The sequence below is a fragment of the Spea bombifrons genome, chromosome 4 (genome assembly GCF_027358695.1).
Source record: "Spea bombifrons isolate aSpeBom1 chromosome 4, aSpeBom1.2.pri, whole genome shotgun sequence".
NCBI lineage: Eukaryota > Metazoa > Chordata > Amphibia > Anura > Pelobatidae > Spea > Spea bombifrons.
Window position 1 is genome coordinate 109,856,729 of NC_071090.1, and position 21,284 is coordinate 109,878,012.

Sequence of the window (21,284 nt, forward strand, 5' to 3'; positions counted from 1 at the left end):
TGGTAAGTTCTGGTCTCGCTTACTATCCCAGGCCAGGAAGTGTCCCATCATACAAATTGAGTGTAAATGTTGTACATTAGGAAAATTGAGTCCGCCTTGTGAGAAATTTTTATATAATATAACACGTGAAATTCTCGGTTTCTTATCGGACCACACAAATGAGAAAAATTATTTATTATATTGGTTTAAAATCTTTAAAGGTAATGGAAGTGGAATGGTTCTAAATAGATATAGTAAGCTAGGGATAACATAAGCTTTTAGTGTGTTTCATCTATCCAGCCAGGAAATTTCTAGGCGTTTCCACTCTGCTGAGTTTTAAGAAAATCAAAAAGAGACATATAATTGTTATTAATAATTTCTTTACAGTTTTGGAAATTTTTTATATCTAGATAATCGATAGATTTCTGCCCCCAAGTAAACGGTGAATTTGTTTTAATATATTCTGTTCGTGAAATATCTATATTAAAGTATAGTATAGTCCATATTCTCTTATGCGGTCTATAGTCTCAGGAATCGATATCACGGGAGATGTTAAGGTAAGTAAGATATCGTCTACATATAGTGAGATTTTGTGTTCATATGGGCATGTTATTACTCCATTAATTTTAGTAGATAGCGGCGAATAATAGTTGCGAGAGGTCCAATCCAAAGAATTTATAGCAAGGGGGCTAATGGGCAGCCTTGTCTTGTACCATTATTGAGCTTAAAGTTATTAGAGTCTAATTTTCGGCCTGATATTTTGGCTTGTGGGTTTTTGTACAGAGCCAGTATATTATCAAGAAATTGTCCATCGAGACCAAAGGTTTTTAAAGTTTCTTCCAGAAATGACCAATTAACCCGGTCAAATGCTTTTTCAGCACCCAAAGCTAAAAAAACAGCGGGTATTTTTATGTTCTGTAATTCTTAAATAAGGTTTAGGATTCTGCGTGTGTTATCTTCGCCGGGTGTATTATGTCTCGCATTACCTCTTTTAACCTATCAGCTAAGATTTTAGAAAAAAATGTAATATCTAAATTTATAAGCGAAATGGGTCGATAATTTGTTACTTTACTTGGATCTTTCCCCTGTTTAGGAATAGGGGTTATTGTGACTTGCAGCATTTCAATTGGAAATTATTTCCTATATGGAATATCCCTAAACAATTTCATCATAAGAAATAATAGGTTCTTATAATTGGTAAAAGGGAACAGAGAACCCATCTGGCCCAGGGCTTTAGATTTAGGTAGATTTCATATGGTATTTCTTATTTCAGGAAGCTGAAAAGGAATGTTTAAACAAGCCAACTTCTCTATAGAGAGTTTGGGTAGGTGCAGTCTTTCTAGAAAGGAACTTATCTAAAGTTTATCTTTTGTTATATCTGGTAAGTTATATAGTGAATTATATAGTGAGTTATTTCAGGACAAATAGTAGAATCTATTTAGCAGCTAATTTAGCTTTTTTGGTAAAAGGTTTTTTTAACTAAAGTTTTTTTTTAACTTTCCATCATATTTTATTATTTCTAATAGGAAAATTAGATAATATGATCATAACATGGTATCAGAAGAAAGCCCTTCTTGTCCTGAAAAAAACAACATATAACTTGTGTGGGTTCACTAAATGAGTGAGGAGAAAATTACATCTAAACACGAGCGCCGCAAAAGTGTTAAAACAGCCTCGGTCCCAAAGGGTACAAAAAGTAAAAGACAGCCTGGTCCTTAAGGGGTTAATCATTTTTTACGAATCACAATAAACTTGTTCAGAAGTGATTTAATATCTTGATTCCTAAGAGTGTATATAATGGGGTTAAAAAATGGACATAGGACGGTGTATAAAAGAGACAACACTTTATTTGTATCAAACGATTCCCCTTTGGAAGGAGTCAAATAAACCGCTATTACAGTCCCATAGAAGGAACACACTACAGTCAAATGAGAGCTGCAGGTGGAGAAGGCTTTTTGCCGTCCGGTGCTGGAGGTGATTTTTCGTATGGTGATTAAAATGGAAACGTATGTAAAAGCAATAAAGATGACAGGGGCAGCCACAAATGGGACGCCTGAGACAAAGTCAGCAATTTTAATAACAGTATGCTTTGTACAAGCCAACTCTAAAAGAGGAGCAAAATCACAGAAATAATGGTCAATGACATGACCACAGAACTGTATCACTGAAACCATGGGTGCAAAAGTAAATGTTGGTATACATGCTAAAAGCCAAGAAGAAAGAATGAGTTGGAAACAGAGCCTAAAACTCATGATGGAGGTGTAATGCAGCGGGCGACAAATGGCCAAATACCGGTCGTAGGACATCATTGTGAGAAGGAAACATTCTGTGGTTTCTGTGACACAAAAAAAGTAAAACTGAGTGATGCAGCCAGCTAAAGATATCGTGCTTCCTCCATTAATTATAACATGGAGCAGGTTGGGGACTATATTGGTGGTCAGAAGAATATCGCACACCGATAACTGAGTGAGGAAGAAATACATGGGAGATTGCAGCCTCTGAAACTTTGCCACCAATATAATAATCAGCAGGTTTCCGAGTAATGTCAGGATGTAGAGCACAAGGAACAGAACAAATAGAAAATACTTTAAACTCTTTGGATTCTGAAAACCCAACAGCAGAATCTCCACCACCTTTGTCTGGTTCATTCCAAACGAAAAGGCGTTTCCTCCGCTTCTTACTTATGGAGTCTCCCCCTCCTGCTCGGCTCTGTGAAGATAATGTGGAAAAATGATATGAAAAGTCTGAATATAAACATGAACAAAAGAAAACTAAGATTCCATGTTGAATAATAAAAAAGAATTAATAGCGACAACAATCCACAAGCAGGCTGTTATCTATAGGACCTCCAATAATTGGTAAACCAAATACTGTTGCTTCTGGAATCAGACCGTAGTGGTATAAGACTTTATATACGACCTGCAAAAACAAAAGTTTAGAGGGGAAAGTTATTAGTCCACCCAGGGTCACTACACTCTTCAGATCACATCAGAAACAAAACAAATCAGATGATTGAGGACAATAAAGGTATGGAATTCACTTCCAAGGGAGGTGGGGTTATTCAATACATTAGATACCTTCAAAAGGGGCCTCGATATTTTCTTAGAAAGGCAGGACATACAGGGATATAAATAGGATAACATTAATATTTTAGAGCTTCTTGATCCAAGGAGAAATCCGATTGCCTCTTGGAGTCAAGAAGGAATTTTCTTTCCCCTGATGGCAGAATTCGAAGTAGCTTAATCAGGGTTTTTTTTGCCTTCTTTTGGATCAAGAATAGGAAGGTTAGGTAGAAGGGCTGAACTTGATGGACTTAAGTCTTTTTTCAACCTTATGAACTATGTAACTATGTAACTATGATCTGTAAAATCCCTTTAATAATATACCATTGCCAAAGTTTCAGCTTGGCTTGCAAGGTCCTCAAAGCTGGTCCCATATCATGGTGGGCGCTACAATTTTATTTTATCACTATATGTTCAACCCAAGTAAGATACAAAACTGAATATAGAGACCATTTAATGAACACAAAGGGCTCTGAAGAGAAGGAGTGAAAATTATCAGAAATTTCATATAATGCATGATCCTAGCAATAACATCCTTAAAATGTATTCTCTATGATCTACCGCTTGATGATGGGGTTCAGGAAGGAAGTGGAAGTACTTAGATATAGAGAACGGGATATAGTATAGAGATAATGACCTAACAACGCATTGTTAAATAGAGGAAGAATATTAGAAGAGTCATTGAGTTTGCAGAGTCCCCTATTGACCAACTGAATTAAAAGACCAAATTAAAAGACAAAATTGAAATAAAGCGTAATTTGATAAACTCACCCGTTTGGTCCCTTCTGTTATAGCATCAAATATGAAGATTAAATCAGAGAAATAAAGGTTTAAGAAAATATTGAAATTATGTTAAGGTAAGACACACAGTCGTTCTGTAGCAGAAAGCCATCAAAGTGTCATCAACAGTCAGTACTGCTCCGGAGAGCTTTATACTGTGCAAAAATAACATGACATCATCTCGGTTTAAGAACACTGGGGACGGGTATTACACAGAGAGTTCCAAGCACGGAGTCTCAAAACAACAAGAATGGGATTACAAATCTATTTTGGCCATTTTTTTTACTGTAGTCTCTGATGGTTATGAGATTACTGTTACAGTAAACAAAGGATATTAACTAAAAATCTATATGGATATTCGGTCAATTTTGGTTCAAGTTATGGATAGAATAAGAGAAAAAATGGCGAAGGGAAAAGACTTGAGAGGGTGATGGAGAACGATTGAAGGAAGATGGGAGAGAGACCAGAAAACTCTTCCAATCTAACGTAACGTTAGCGATATTAAAACAGTAAAATCCAGCCTTAACCCTAGTAAGATGGACTAGTAGATGTCTGAACAGAATAGTTTGCTACTTTTGAAAAAAATTTACTTAAAAATAGAGCAAGGCATGTAAGCTTAACACTTTCCATACTGTGTTTTTTTTGTACCATATGCACAGTACATGTTTTGTGATTTTAGCCATATATTGGTTTAATCAAGATCTCAATCTTCCATATTCAATGTACCCACACAAACGACACATCCCGTTTTAAAGACAAAATGGTGCTTTAGTCCGAAACCATAGAAACATCCAAACAACAATAAATATAAATGCTATGACATAAAAGATGTTTTGCGATTTAGCTTAGCATTTCTTCTAAACAATAGGTGATGAACAATGACCCAGTTTATCTTCACCAACTTTTCCTAATTACAAATATATATACCGTATTGGCTCGAATATAGGCCGCTCCCGGTTATAGGCCGCACCCTTATAGTTTGGTGCTATTTTAAAGAAAAAATATTATTATTATAATTTTTTTTAATTATTATTATTTATTTTTTTACATTTAATGTATTGTAGGAGGCTCCCACCCTCCTTGCCTAAACTTTAGTTTTGCAGCGTTGATGTAAGTGCAGCAGACGTGACCTCCTCTTCCTGCACCAGTCTGCCTCATCTACATCAATGTTGGGAATCAAAAATCAGGGCGGAACTAAAGTTTTGTGTTGCCGGGGGACCGCATTTTCGCCGGACCGTGCTACAGAAAATCCTCTGCAGTCTTCTGATCTGGTCTTCCAGACACCCTGGAGAAGGTAAATATGCTAAACCCCGATTATATGCCGCATCCCCCACTTTAAAGATTTAAATGATGGGGAAAAAGCTTGGCCTATAATTGGGCCAATACGGTATATATACAGAGCCGGCCTTAGGTGTTCTGGCGCCCTGTGCGGACTACTCGTCTGGCGCCCCCCCATCCCAAAAAAAGAAAGGAATCAAAACTTGTAACAAAACCCCAATCACTATATACTACGCCAAACATTGATGTGGTGTAGGCCTACCACTTCATTGTCTGGCTTAGTAGTAGGGATGCACCGAAACGAATTCTGGACTGAAACCGAAAGTGCAGCATTTACCTGGCCAAAACCGAATATGACCCCCCGACACCATAATAAAATCTAACACTTTTATTTAAAGTAAGTAACACACCAAAATAGGACAGAACAATTAAATAACAATATTATATATATATATATATATATATATATATATATATATATGATTAACAGCAATCACATTCCTATCATGCCCAGGCATACCCAGATTCCAGGATGAACTCGCAGACTTGGCATGATAGGAGTATGATTGCCCTATCTACCCCTTCTCACTCCCTTCTGCCCTATCTACCCCTTCTCACTCCCTTCTCCCTATCTACCCCATCTAACTATCTACCCTTTCCCTCTTTGAAGTTCACTTACCTTTCAGGAGTCCTGCGGTGGGGGTGCAAGGCCTCTGCCTCCCAGCTCTGCCACTGTATGGAACAGTATAGAGTGATGGGAGTTATGATGTACTTTTAGAGCATAATTAGATGATGAAAAAGACATTGGAAATGGTACAGCATAACACCCATCACTCTCACACACTTACCAATCCACACATATACTAATCCACACACACACCAATCCACACGTATACACTAATCCACACGTATATACCAATCCACACATATACCAATCCACACACATACCAATCCTCACGTATACCAATCCACACGTATACCAATCCACAGGTATACCAATCCACACATATACACTAATCCACACATATACACTAATCCACACATATACACTAATCCACACATATACACTAATCCACATTTACCAATCCACACATATATACCAATCCACACACATACCAATCCACACATATACCAATCCACACACATACCAATCCACACATACTAATCCACACATGCCAATCCACACATACCCTAATCCACACATATACCAATCCACACACATACCAATCCACTCTCACGGAATGCTTTCCTACCTTTCCTCTTTTCTCCTAACAGCTCCTTTTCCTGTCGGACCGCGCGGCGGCGGTGTCGGACCGCGCAGCGGCGGCTGACACCGCGGCGGCGCCCCCTGGAGTGTGTCGCCCTGTGCGGTCGCACAGGTCGCACACCCCAAAGGCCGGCCCTGGCCGCACCCTTATAGTTTGGTGCTATTTTAAAGAAAAAACAATTATTTTTTATTATTATTATTTTTTAAAAATTATTATTATAATTTTTTTTACATTTAATGTATGGTAGGAGGCTCCCACCCTCCTTACCTAAACTTTAGTTTTGCAGCGTTGATGTAAGTGCAGCAGACGTGACCTCCGCTTCCTGCACCAGTCTGCCTCATCTACATCAATGTTGGGAATCAAAAATCAGGGCGGAACTAAAGTTTTGTGTTGCAGGGGGACCGCATTTTCGCCGGGCCGCACTGCAGAAAACTCTGTGCAGTCTTTTGATCCGGTCTTCCAGACACCCTGGAGAAGGTAAATATGCTAAACCCCGATTATAGGCCGCACCCCCACTTTAAAGATTTAAATTATGGGGAAAATGCTTGGCCTATAATTGGGCCAATAGGGTATATATATATATTTTTATATATATATATATATATATATATATATATAATGATCTACAGGGCCACATCCATTCCTTACATAGTATATGTCTTTCAACCCTTTAAAGACCCTTTAAAGGCTGCATTGCCCTGATATTGAGGCATTCAGCAAAAAAAAAAAAAGTTGAAGGACCCTGTGCAATCGCTCTCAGGAGTGGTCACACTCGTCATATTCAGTATAGCGGCAGATGGCTGCTAAAAAAGCTTGGGAAGTCTGTGTTGCTAAAATGTATGGATATTGGGGAGCCCGTGTGATTTCTCCTGATAAATCACAAGCTCCATCGTGAGAAGCATCTTGCCTTCGAACTTCAGCCATTTCCTTTTCTTGTTGATTATACTGAAGTACTAAATATCTTTTTTCAATGCGAACAAATCTAAATGCAAAATATCATATTATTTAAAGGGTTACTCCCCTGAAAAGTGTTCCCCTTACTGGGTTTATTGACTTATTAAGTCAAGTGATCAGTCAAGTTAGGGCTTAATTCTACTGATCAAAATGCTTTATTACATGCTAGGAGTTTCCGTCCATCATCGATGAAGAAGTCTCTACCAATTTTTTCGAGTTATAAGAAATAACACAGATAGTGGGAACTGTAATAATTATGTGAGATGGTGATGGGATTTCCACAATGGGGCTATTTCGGAGTCATTCATATTATAAGCTAAGGAGGAGAGGCATCAACCGAGTAATACCAAAGAGATGCCTGATCGTCCGTTTTTCACCAATTAATTTAATATGGTCTAACAACAAATAAAGAGAGTTGTCCAAAGAAATTGGAATGTTTTAGAAAGATAAATCCCTACCTGGCATATTTCAGTAGAGACCCCTCCTTTGGTAAAACTCCATGAGAGGTTAGTACCCTCTTATCCACCTTGTTGTTATGACCACATTTTTTTATAATTAATACAAACCAGTATGGAAAATGAGGTTGTTTTGTTTCTAGAATATCACTTCCATACATTGCTGGATTGTTCTATGAATTTATTTGAGATAAAAAACATAAACTAGGCACATTTTTTTAAAAAACAAAAACTGTCTGCGCTTCTCACCCTTATAAAGTTGGCAACAAATCTATAAACATAATATAAATGAGAGGTTTTGGTTATATGAATTGGCCAAAGCATAATTAAGCTCACCCGCCACGTCAAGGAACACTAAATAGGGTGAGAATCTACTCTCACCTCCTACATAGTGGGCACACAAAGCAGTTTATACTGCTACCAAAACCTTATTAATGTGTTGGGGGAGGTGCAATTAAACCTCCTTTCAATTAACACCTCAACAGCAGGCTGCAACCAGACTGATGAGGAGCCAACAACCTCAAATATGTGCAAACAGGGAAAAGAAAAAATGTCGGTGCGCTAAGCTAGTCTCAGGCTCAAATAATACAAATGTGTAATACGAGGCCTACCAAACAGTGTGAGCATGCTGCAAAAACAGTGTATTGGCTGTACAATGTATACAAGAAACAAAAACTTTCATTTTGTTTAGTGTTAGCTGAACGATATCTCTAATACATACAGCACCCTTCCTCTGGTGTTGGTTATAACCTTGTTTATTCATAAGTTTTTTACACACTAGAAGTAATTCTAATGATCAGCCATGTTTGAGGCATGCACGGTCAATCTCCGGCAGCTTCCTCCTATCCAATTGTTGGCGCGGTAGCCCTTCAGGTTGTAGGTGTCTTCACTACGCAGGTGTGGAATACTATTGCAAGTTTATGTTAATCAATGTGGCTATCTTTACAAAGGGTCTGGCTAAGATCCGAAATGTTGATTTCATGTATTTATTCTTAAATATTGATATGTTTTAAATGATAAAAGACCGGTGAGTGCACTCCTTTGTTGGAAATAATACAGTCCATTAATTTTTGTTTCCTACACTTTTAGTTCAGACTAAATTTCGGAAGGTTTTTTCCATTTGAAAACAAAATTCGTTGTCACTCAGCCCCACTTACACTCTCTTACATGAAAAACGGAGGCAGAAGACAAAAAAAAAAAAACAAGCGACAAGGGGAGAATTTGAGCTGCGGAAAAAGGAGACGGAACAAAGAAGTGGTCCAATCATCCACCTTACTGAGCTACATTACCAGAAGAAAATGGTTAGCTCACATGTGCATCCATCCAATAGAGTCGCTCTTACGGACCTTTAAAATCCATGCGTCAAAGACAAGCACAAAGAGGAACACAAAGACTTGGCCGGCACCCAAGTCTACAGGAAATAAAACACATTTTTCCTAAATTCTTGTATTTAAATCAAAAGTTAACAAGGATTTAGACGGTCTGCTGGAAAGGGAGTCAAGTATATTCTTCATATTATTATTATTTTATTTAATTGACTTTATTTGTATGGAGTTAGCAATACAGATATATAGATAATCATAAGCAGATGGATGGAATAAGTAAATGTGTGGGTTTTATTCTTAATCATGTTTTATGAATCACAATAAATTTGCTCAGAAGTGATTTAATATCTTGATTCCTAAGACTGTATATAAGTGGGTTAAAAAATGGACAAAGCGCTGTGTATAAAAGAGATAACACTTTATTTGTATTAAACGATTCCCCTTTGGAAGGAGCCAAATAAACCGCTATTAAAGTCCCATAGAAGGAACACACTACAATCAAGTGAGAGCTGCAGGTGGAGAAGGCTTTTTGCCGCCCGGTGCTGGAGGTGATTTTTAGTATGGTGATTAAGATGGAAATGTATGTAAAAGCAATAAAGAAGACATGGGCAGCCACAAATGGGACGCCTGAGACAAAGTCAGCAAGTTTAATAACAGTATGCTTTGTACAAGACAACTCTAGAAGAGGAGCAAAATCACAGAAATAATGGTCAATGACATGACCACAGAACTGTAACACTGAAACCAGGGGTGCAAAAGTAAATGTTGGTATACCTGCTAAAAGCCAAGAAGAAAGAATGAGTTGGAAACAGAGCCTAAAACTCATGATGGACGTGTAACGAAGTGGGCGGCAAATGGCCAAATACCGGTCGTAGGACATCATTGTGAGAAGGAAACATTCTGTTGCTTCTGAGACACAAAAAAAGTAAAACTGAGTAATGCAGCCAGCTAAAGATATCGTGCTTCCTCCATTAATTATAACATGGAGCAGGTTGGGGGATATATTGGTGGTGAGAAGGATATCGCACACCGATAACTGAGTGAGGAAGAAATACATGGGAGATTTCAGCCTCGGAAACTTGGCCACCAATATAATAATCAGCAGGTTCCCGACTAACGTCAAGATGTAGAGCACAAGGAACAGAACAAATAGAAAATAGTTTAAACTCTTTGGATTCTGAAAACCCAACAGCACAATCTCCACCACCTTTGTCTGGTTCATTTCTTACTTATGGAGTCTTCTCCTCCTGCTCGGCTCTGTGAAGTTAATGTGGAAAAATAATATGAAATGTCTGAATATAAACATGAACAAAAGAAAACTAAAATTCCATGTTCAAAAAACAGTTGATAATGTTGAATAAGAAAAAAGAATTAATAGCAACAACAATGCACAAGCAGGCTGTTCTCTATCGGACCTCCAAATTGATCAACCAAATACTGTTGCTTCAGGAATCAGACATTAGTGATATAAGACTTTATATATGACCTGCAAAAACAAAACTTTAGAGGGGAAACTTATTGGTCCACCCAGGGTCACCACATTCTTTAGATCAGATCAAAAATGAGTATAAGATAATCTGTAAAATCCCTTTAATAATATACCATTGCCAAAGTTTCAGCTTGCCTTGCAAGGTCCTCAAAGCTGGTCCCATATCATGGTGGGCGCTACAATATTCTTTTATCACTATATGTTCAACCCCAAGTAAGATACAGAACTGAATATAGAGATCATTTAATGAACACAAAGGGCTCTGAAGAGAAGGAGTGAAAATGATCAGAAATTTCATATAATGCATGATCCTAGCAATAACATCCTTAAAATGTATTCTCTATCATCTACCACTTGATGATGGGGTTCAGGAAGGAAGTGGAAGTGCTTAGATATAGAGAACAGGGTATAGTATAGAGATAATGACCTAACAACGCATTGTTAAATAGAGAAAGAATATTAGAAGAGTCATTGAGTTTGCAGAGTCCCCTTTTGACCAACTGAATTAAAAGACCAAATTAAAAGACAAAATTGAAATAAAGCGTAATTTGATAAACTTACTGGTTTGGTCCCTTCTGTTATAGCAGCAAATATGAAGATTAAATCAGAGAAATAAAGGTTTAAGAAAATATTGAAATTATTTTAAGGTAAGACACACAGTCGTTCTGTAGCAGAAAGCCATCAAAGTGTCATCAACAGTCAGTACTGCTCCGGAGAGCTTTATACTGTGCAAAAAAAACATGACATCATCTCGGTTTAAGAACACTGGGGACGGGTATTACACAGAGAGTTCCAAGCACGGAGTCTCAAAACAACAAGAATGGGATTACAAATCTGTCTTGGCCATTTTTTTGTACCGTAGTCTCTGATGTTTATGAGATTACTGTTACAGTAAACAAAGGATATTAACTAAAAATCTATATGGATATTCGGTCAATTTTGGTTCAAGTTATGGATAGAATAAGAGAAAAAAATGGCGAAGGGGAAAGACTTGAGAGGGTGATGGAGAACGATTGAAGGAAGATAGGAGAGAGATCAGAAAACTCTTCCAATCTAACGTAACGTTAGCAATATTAAAACTGTAAAATCCAGCCTTAACCCTAGTAAGATGGACTAGTAGATGTCTGAACAGAATAGTTTGCTACTTTTGAAGAAACTTAACTCAAAAATAGAGCAAGGGATGTAAGCTTAACGCTTTCCATACTGTGTTTTTTTTGTACCATACGCACAGTACGTTTTTTGTGATTTTAGCCATATATTGGTTTAATCAAGATCGCCATCTTCCATTCACCCACACAAAAACGACACTTCCCTTTTTAAAGAAAAAATGGGGCTTTAGTCCGAAACCATAGAAACATCCAAACAATAATAAATATAAATGCTAGCACATTGCGATTTAGCTTAGAATTTCTTCTAAACAGTAGGTGATGAACAATGACCCAGTTTATCTTCACCAACTTTTCCTGATTACAGATATATATATATATCGTATTGGCTCGAATATAGGCCGCTCCCGGTTATAGGCCGCACCCTTATAGTTTGGTGCTATTTTAAAGAAAAAACAATTATTGATTTTTTATTATTATTATTTTTTTTAAATGATTATTATTATTTTTTTTTACATTTAATGTATGGTAGGAGGCTCCCACCCTCCTTACCTAAACTTTAGTTTTGCAGCGTTGATATAAGTGCAGCAGACGTGACCTCCACTTCCTGCACCAGTCTGCCTCATCTACATCAATGTTGGGAATAAAAAATCAGGGCGGAACTAAAGTTTTGTGTTGCCGGGGGACCGCATTTTCGCCGGACCGCACTGCCGAAAACTCTCTGGTAAATATGCTAAACCCCGATTAGAGGCCGCACCCCCAGTTTAAATATTTAAATTATGGGGAAAAAGCTTGGCCTATAATTGGGCCAATACGGTATATATATATATATATATATATATATATAATGATCTACAGGGCCACATCCATTCCTTACATAGTATATGTCTTTCAACCCTTTAAAGGCCCTTTAAAGACCAATGACAGTCTGGGAACATTACAGAAATTTTGTTTTAGGAGAAATGACATGCCTGGCACGTAAACGATCCAATGATCACTTTCTTTGCTCAAAGGGTGTTGCTGCATTGCCCTGATATTGAGGCATTCAGCAAAACAAACAAAAAAGTTGAAGGACCCCGTGCAATCGCTCTCAGGTGTGGTCACACTCGTCATATTCAGTATAGCGGCAGATGGCTGCTAAAAAAAGCTTGGGAAGTCTGTGTTGCTAAAATGTATGGATATCGGGGACCCCGTGTGATTGCTCCTGATAAATCACAAGCTCCATCGTGAGAAGCATCTTGCCTCTCACAAAATGGCGGCACCCAGTAAAAATGAATAGTTCAGAGAGGGTCTGTCCAGACCAAGCTGATTAGAGGTACTGAAGTTTTGAGGGAATCTGAATGTATCAGAACTCACTCAATTTTAAAGTCACATTCCCTTGACAGACTCTTCTTTTTCAGTAAATTTATGAGTTGCCGGTAACTTTTGGTGAAGTTAACATATTAACTGAACGAAGCACTCAACTTTCAGTGAATTAACCCATTATGTTGCCCACACAGTTGATATAACTTTCAGTACCCATTCTACTGAAATCACATGTTAAACAAATAAGCCTTATGATGTTTTCATTTAACTATCTTCATGTTTATTTTAATCCGTTTATGCCGTAACTATACAATTTTTTGCCAGAATGTTCAGTCACATCTTTTAATGTAATGAAGGAGACATTTTTGTAAATTTTTCATTGACTGCCATGGCAAATGAATGGTTTTTGACATTTGGCATTAGATTTCGTCCTTACACCTAACCTCCCGATGTTGTCTTCGAACGTCAGCCATTTTCTTTTCTTGCTGGTTATACTGAAGCACTAAATATCTTTTTTCAATGCGAACAAATCCAAACACAAAATATCATATTATTTAAAGAGTTACTCCCCTGAAAAGTGTTCCCCTTATTGGGTTTATTGACTTATTAAGTGATCAGTCAAGTTAGGGCTTAATTCAACTGCTTTAGTTGAAAAATGCTTTATTACATGCTAGGAGTTTCCGTCCATCATCGATGAAGACGTCTCTACCAATTTTTGCGAGTTATAAGAAATAACACAGATAGTGGGAACTGTAATAATTATGTGAGATGGTGATGGGATTTCAACAAAGGAACTATTTCGGAGTCATTCATATTTTAAGCTAAGGTGGAGGGCCATCAACCGAGTAATACCAAATGAGGTTGTTTTGTTTCTAGAATATCACTTCCATACATTGCTGGATTGTTCTATGAATTTCTTTGAGATAAAAAACGTAAACTAGACACATTTTGTTTAGTGTTAGCCGAACGATATCTCTAATACATACAGCACCCTTCCTCTGGTGTTCGTTATAACCTTGTTTATTCATAAGTATGTTACACACTAGAAGTAATTCTAATGATCAGCCATGTTTGAGGCATGCACGGTCAATCTCCGGCAGCTTCCTCCTATCCAATTCTTGGCGCGGTGGCCCTTCAGGTTGTAGGTGTCTTGACTACGCAGGAGTGGACTACTGTTGAATGTTTGTGTTAATCAATGTGGCTATATTTACAAAGGGTCTGGCTAAGATCCGAAATGTTGATTTCATGTATTTATTCTTAAATATTGATATGTTTTAAATGATAAAAGACCGGTGAGTGCACTCCTTTGTTGGAAATAATACAGTCCATTAATTTTTGTTTCCTACATTTTTAGTTCAGACTAAATATCGGAGAATTTTTTCCATTTGAAAACAAAATTTGTTGTCACTCAGCCTCACTCACACTCTCTTACATGAAAAACGGAGGCAGAAGACAAAAAAAAAACAAGAGACAAGGGCAGAATTTGAGCTGCGGAAAAAGGAGAGGGAACAAAGAAGTGGTCCTATCATCCACCTTACTGAGCTACATAACCAGAAGAAAATGGTTAGCTCACATGTGCATCCATCCAATAGAGTCGCTCTTACAGACCTTTAAAATCCATGCGTCAAAGACAAGCACAAAGAGGAACACAAAGACTTGGCCGGTACCCAAGTCTACAGAAAATAAAACACCTTTTTCCTAAATTCTTGTATTTAAATCAAAAGTTAACAAGGATTTAGACGGTCTGCTGGAAAGGGAGTCAAATATATTCTTCATATTATTATTATTTTATTTAATTGACTTTATTTATATGGAGTTAGCAATACAGATATATAGATAATCAGAAGCAGATGGATGGAATAAACAAATGTGTGGGTTTTATTCTTAATCATGTTTTATGAATCACAATAAATTTGCTCAGAAGTGATTTAATATCTTGATTCCTAAGACTGTATATAATGGGGTTAAAAAATGGACATAGAACTGTGTATAGAAGAGATAACACTTTATTTGTATTAAACGATTCCCCTTTGGAAGGAGCCAAATAAACCGCTATTACAGTCCCATAGAAGGTACACACTACAGTCAAATGAGAGCTGCAGGTGGAGAAGGCTTTCTGCCGTCCGGTGCTGGAGGTGATTTTTAGTATGGTGATTAAGATGGAAATGTATGTAAAAGCAATAAAGAAGACATGGGCAGCCACAAATGGGACGCCTGAGACAAAGTCAGCAAGTTTAATAACAGTATGCTTTGTACAAGACAACTCTAGAAGAGGAGCAAAATCACAGAAATAATGGTCAATGACATGACCACAGAACTGTATCACTGAAACCAGGGGTGCAAAAGTAAATGTTGGTATACATGCTAAAAGCCAAGAAGAAAGAATGAGTTGGAAACAGAGCCTAAAACTCATGATGGACGTGTAACGCAGTGGGTGACAAATGGCCAAATACCGGTCGTAGGACATCATTGTGAGAAGGAAACATTCTGTTGCTTCTGAGACACAAAAAAGTAAAACTGAGTAATGCAGCCAGCTAAAGATATCGTGCTTCCTCCATTAATTATAACATGGAGCAGGTTGGGGGATATACTGGTGGTGAGAAGGATATCGCACACCGATAACTGAGTCAGGAAGAAATACATGGGAGATTTCAGCCTCGGAAACTTGGCTACCAATATAATAATCAGCAGGTTCCCGACTAACGTCAAGATGTAGAGCACAAGGAACAGAACAAATAGAAAATAGTTTAAACTCTTTGGATTCTGAAAACCCAACAGCAGAATTTCCACCACCTTTGTCTGGTTCATTTCTTACTTATGGAGTCTTCCCCTCCTGCTGAGCTCTGTGAAGTTAATGTGGAAAAATAATATGAAATGTCTGAATATAAACATGAACAAAAGAAAACTAAGATTCCATGTTCAAAAAACAGTTAATTATGCTGAATAAGATAAAAAAATTAATAGCGACAACAATGCACAAGCAGGCTGTTATCTATCGGACCTCCAAATTAATCAACCAAATACTGTTGCTTCAAGAATCAGACATTAGTGATATAAGACTTTATATATGACCTGCAAAAACAAAAGTTTAGAGGGGAAACTTATTGGTCCACCCAGGGTCACCACATTCTTTAGATCAGATCAAAAATGAGTATAAGATGATCTGTAAAATCCCTTTAATAATATACCATTGCCAAAGTTTCAGCTTGCCTTGCAAGGTTCTCAAAGCTGGTCCCATATCATGGTGGGCGCTACAATATTCTTTTATCACTATATGTTCAACCCAAGTAAGATACAGAACTGAATATAGAGATCATTTAATGAACACAAAGAGCTCTGAAGAGAAGGAGTGAAAATTATCAGAAATTTCATATAATGCATCATCCTAACAATAACATCCTTAAAATGTATTCTCTATCATCTACCACTTGACGATGGGGTTCAGGAAGGAAGTGGAAGTACTTAGATATTTATATAGAGAACGGGGTATAGTATAGAGATAATGACCTAACAACGCATTGTTAAATAGAGGAAGAATATTAGAAGAGTCATTGAGTTTGCAGAGTCCCCTTTTGACCAACTGCATTAAAAGACCAAATTAAAAGACAAAATTGAAATAAAGCGTCATTTGATAAACTTACCAGTTTGGTCCCTTCTGTTATAGCATCAAATATGAAGATTAAATCAGAGAAATAAAGGTTTAAGAAAATATTGAAATTATTTTAAGGTAAGACACACAGTCGTTCTGTAGCAGAAAGCCATCAAAGTGTCATCAACAGTCAGTACTGCTCCGGAGAGCTTTATACTGTGCAAAAATAACATGACATCATCTCGGTTTAAGAACACTGGGGACGGGTATTACACAGAGAGTTCCAAGCAAGGAGTCTCAAAACAACAAGAATGGGATTACAAATCTATTTTGGCCATTTTTTTGTACTGTAGTCTCTGATGGTTACGAGATTACTGTTACAGAAAACAAAGGATATTAACTAAAAATCTACATGGATATTCGGTCAATTTTGGTTCAAGTTATGGATAGAATAAGAGAAAAAATGGCGAAGGGAAAAGACTTGAGAGGGTGATGGAGAACGATTGAAGGAAGATGGGAGAACGACCAGAAAACTCTTCTAATCTAATGTAACGTTAGCGATATTAAAACAGTAAAATCCAGCCTTAACCCTAGTAAACTGGACTAGTAGATGTCTGAACAGAATAATTTGCTACTTTTGAAAAAAAATAACTCAAAAATAGAGTAAGGCATGTAAGCTTAACGCTTTCCATACTGTTTTTTTTTGTACCATACGCACAGTATGTTTTTTGTGATTTTAGCCATATATTGGTTTAATCAAGATCTCCATCTTCCATATTCAATGTACCCACACAAACGACACATCCCTTTTTAAAGAAAAATGGGGCTTGAGTTCGAAACCATAGAAACATCCAAACAACAATAAATATAAATGCTAGGACATAAAAGATGTTTTGCGATTTAGCTTAGAATTTCTTCTAAACAATAGGTGACGAACAATGACCCAGTTTATCTTCACCAACTTTTCCTAATTACAGATATATATACTGTACTGGCTCGAATATAGGCCGCTCCCGGTTATAGGGCGCACTCTTATGGTTTGGTGCTATTTTAAATAAAAAATATTATTTATTTTATTATTATTATTATTTTTTTTTTTAATTATTATTATTTATTTTTTTTCATTTAATGTATGGTAGGAGGCTCCCACCCTCCTTACCTAAACTTTAGTTTTGCAGCGTTGATGTAAGTGCAGCAGACGTGACTTCCACTTCCTGCACCAGTCTGCCTCATCTACATCAATGTTGGGAATCAAAAATCAGGGCGGAACTAAAGTTTTGTGTTGCCGGGGGACCGCATTTTCGCCGGACCGCACTGCTGAAAACTCTCTGCAGTATTCTGATCCGGTCTTCCAGACACCCTGGGGAAGGTAACTATGCTAAACCCTGATTATAGGCCGCACCCCCAGTTTAAAGATTTAAATTATGGGGAAAAAGCTTGGCCTATAATTGGGCCAATACGGTATATATATATATAATGATCTACAGGGCCACATCCATTCCTTACATAGTATATGTCTTTCAACCCTTTAAAGACCCTTTAAAGACCAATGACTGTCTGGGAACATTACAGAAATTTTGTTTTAGGAGCAATGACATGCCTGGCACATACAATCCAATGGTCATTTTTTTTGCTCAAAGGTTGTTGCTGCATTGCCCTGATATTGAGGCATTCAGCAAAACAAAAAAAAAGTTGAAGGGCCCCGTGCAATCGCTCTCAGGAGTGGTCACACTCGTCATATTCAGTATAGCGGCAGATGGCTGCTAATAAAAGCTTGGGAAGTCTGTGTTGCTAAAATGTATGGATATCAGGGCCCCCGTGTGATTTCTCCTGATAAATCACAAGCTCCATCGTGAGAAGCATCTTGCCTCTCACAAAATAGCGGCACCCAGTAAAAATGAATAGTTCACAGAGGGTCTGTCTAGACCAAGCTGATTAGAGGTACTGAAGTTTTGATGGAATCTGAATATATATAAGAAATAACTCACATAGGGGGAACTGTAATAATTATGTGAGATTCACCCATGCAAGTCAATGGAGCCCAGCTTTCTTATCACTCTGTGATTAGTAAAATATTTTAAAAAAATCATTTAAAAAAATATGAAAAGAAAGTGATACCATTTAAAAATAATCATGCATTAAAGGAACCATCCAGTTCAAGCAAAATGTTAAAAAAAGTCCAAAAAGAATAAAATAAATAAAAAAAAATAAAGTTTATTTTTATGAGCAAGTGCTAAAATTAGCGCTGTATCTTCCCAAAAATCTTGACATGGAAAGAGTTAATGTAAAGGCATATCAAATACCCAAGGGGTGTCTAATTTAATAAACAATGAATGTTTGATGGGGTAAATTGGAGTGGCCAGGCACTGAGATAGGGCATAGGCACAGACTGACCAAAATGGGGGGGGAGCACACTTCCCAAATGTAGCCTTTTAGCCTCCAAGCACCAGACAAACCCATTCATGCGGGGTATCACTGTACTCGGGAGATGTTGCTGAACACATATTAGGGTGTTGTTTGACATTACCTGGAGCTATAAATGTATACCTGAAGTACAATTTGTGTGAACAAAATGCAAAATAAATTACTACCACAAACTTTGGCAAAGGCTGGTGGTAGAATCTCATGCATGGAAAGGGTTAAAATACTAGCATTTGAAATATCTTGGGGTGTCTAGTTTTCAAAAATATATGGTTTGCTGGGGTAAATTGAATTAGCCGGCTTCAAATATGGCCCTATTAGGACATGGGGGCAGTAGGACCAGATCTAAAAGTTCCAAGTTAAAAAAAAACAACCCGACAAACCCATGCATGTGGGGTATCACTGTACTCGGGAGATGTTGTTGAACACAGATTGGTGTCTTGTTTAAAAGTGATGTATAACAGCTGCTGTAAGCTTTTTTTTAGTGATAAAAAACACAAACTAAATGACTACCACAAAGTCTGACAAAAGGTGGTAGTAGAATTAGTGCACGGAAAGGGTTAAAATACCAGCATTTGAAATACCTTGAGGTGTCTAGTTTTCAAAAATATATGGGGGTAAATTTCATTGGCCGGCTTCAAAGATACCTGAAATGACACATGGGGGCAGAACGACCAGCATTGGAAAAAAAAATGTTTTTGAAATAGCAAAACGTTACTTGTACTTATTGCCCAATTACTTGAAGAAAAAAGCAAAAAAAAAACATTGCGTATTTCTTTTTTTTATATATATTTATTTTATTTAAAAATGTTCTATCTCTTTCTTCCATACATCAACCATAAATTCATATAGTAAGAGAAATGGAAAACAATAGAGAAAAAAAAGAAATATACGACCAAAATTCAGTACCATTTCAAATATCCACATGTCTTATCCATGTTGAGCTAAGTATTCTTCCCTATTAAACACTTAGAATTACGTAGTATTTATAGCAGAAAAAAAGCTTAATCTATACTCATTCATACAAAATACGGCAAATGTTCGAAACCCAGATTGTACAGGGTTATCGGCTATCGGAAGGGAGTTGATAGAGGACCGGTATCGTTGCCAAGGGACCTCTGGCAATATCGTTAGAAGTTATCTAGAAGTCACGTTTCGCCAAGGTAAGCATATTATATTGTATGATTGACTGTTGTGTATTCTGAAAAAATATTCCTCCATTTTATGTTGGTAACTAATTTGTTCTAATATCTGAGACCAGGCCGGAATTTTTTCTGATTTCCAGTTACGGACAATACAGATCTTTGTGGCTACCAATACATTAATAATTAGGGCTAAATTTGATTTGCTTTTTACAGGTATACCTTTTGGTGACATAAGTATTGTTGTCAATGTTTTTGCCAGTTGAACTCTTCCTGTATCACATGTCTTTTGATATGTTAACGTGATTCAATATGCCTGTTGAATGCAAAACCTTAGTTCAGTCTCTCTCTGCCCACCAACCTGCATGGATGGGGTAATCAGTGGTGTGCTGGGTTATGTTGGACCTTTAGGTTGCAGGTTATTCTTGGAAAGTGTTGCATTGTATGTTGGGCTGTCACTCATTTATTGTATGTTACTGTGTTTTTGTCTCTTATTAAATATCTGTTGAAGTAGACGAACCTTTGTGAGATATTTTTATACTTGGTTAAACACCACATATCTATGTGAAACAAAAAAGATTGAGGAGATAAAGTCCATTCTACCCTGAACATCCTTTTAAATAAATCCATAATTTCCAATTTCAAGTTAGACAATTTAACACATTTCCACCAAATATGGACAGCAGATCCTATTTCTAAGTTGGATCTCCAGCATTTATTAGGAGTAGTACTGAACATTTTGTGTAGAGTTAAGGGATCATAATACCATCTACGGAATAACTTAAAGAATTGCTCATGGAGATTAATGCAATGGACAGTTTTCCTTAACGTATTCCAAGCGCTGAATAAAACCTGTCAGGTAGGAAATATCTAAATCTGTTTCCCATTTCAGTATAGAGTTGGGTTTCTCTGGAACAGGTTCCTGTTCAAGTGTTTTTCTAAGTCTGGAGATTATTTTTTTCTTAAAGTGACTCTCTAACAATCTATCCAAGCCATTCGGTGGACCCCACCTTTTAAATTTAATAAAGTTTGAGATTCTCAAATAGGAAAAATATTCCCTGTTTGGAATTGAATTTGTAGTTCTTTAACCCCTTAACGACAATCCACGTACATGTACGGGGTTGCCGTGCA

General features: G+C 37.1%; 2 protein-coding genes and 1 pseudogene across 2 annotated transcripts; all 3 read right to left on the reverse strand.

Moving 5' to 3' along the window:
• Positions 1-1,706: 1,706 nt before the first annotated feature.
• On the reverse strand, positions 1,707-2,627 carry LOC128491680 (olfactory receptor 476-like). The gene has a single exon (XM_053463995.1). It carries the CDS (start codon positions 2,625-2,627, stop codon positions 1,707-1,709), a length of 921 nt encoding a protein of 306 aa, XP_053319970.1.
• A 6,775-nt stretch (positions 2,628-9,402) lies between these two features.
• On the reverse strand, positions 9,403-10,326 carry LOC128491681 (olfactory receptor 472-like; the record flags this gene model as incomplete). The annotated part of the gene is made up of 1 exon (XM_053463996.1): positions 9,403-10,326. A coding segment is annotated over one exon (924 nt), but the record flags the coding sequence as incomplete, so codon positions are not given.
• Positions 10,327-14,889: 4,563 nt separating this feature from the next.
• LOC128491682 (olfactory receptor 476-like) lies at positions 14,890-15,809 on the reverse strand (annotated as a pseudogene).
• Positions 15,810-21,284: the final 5,475 nt, after the last annotated feature.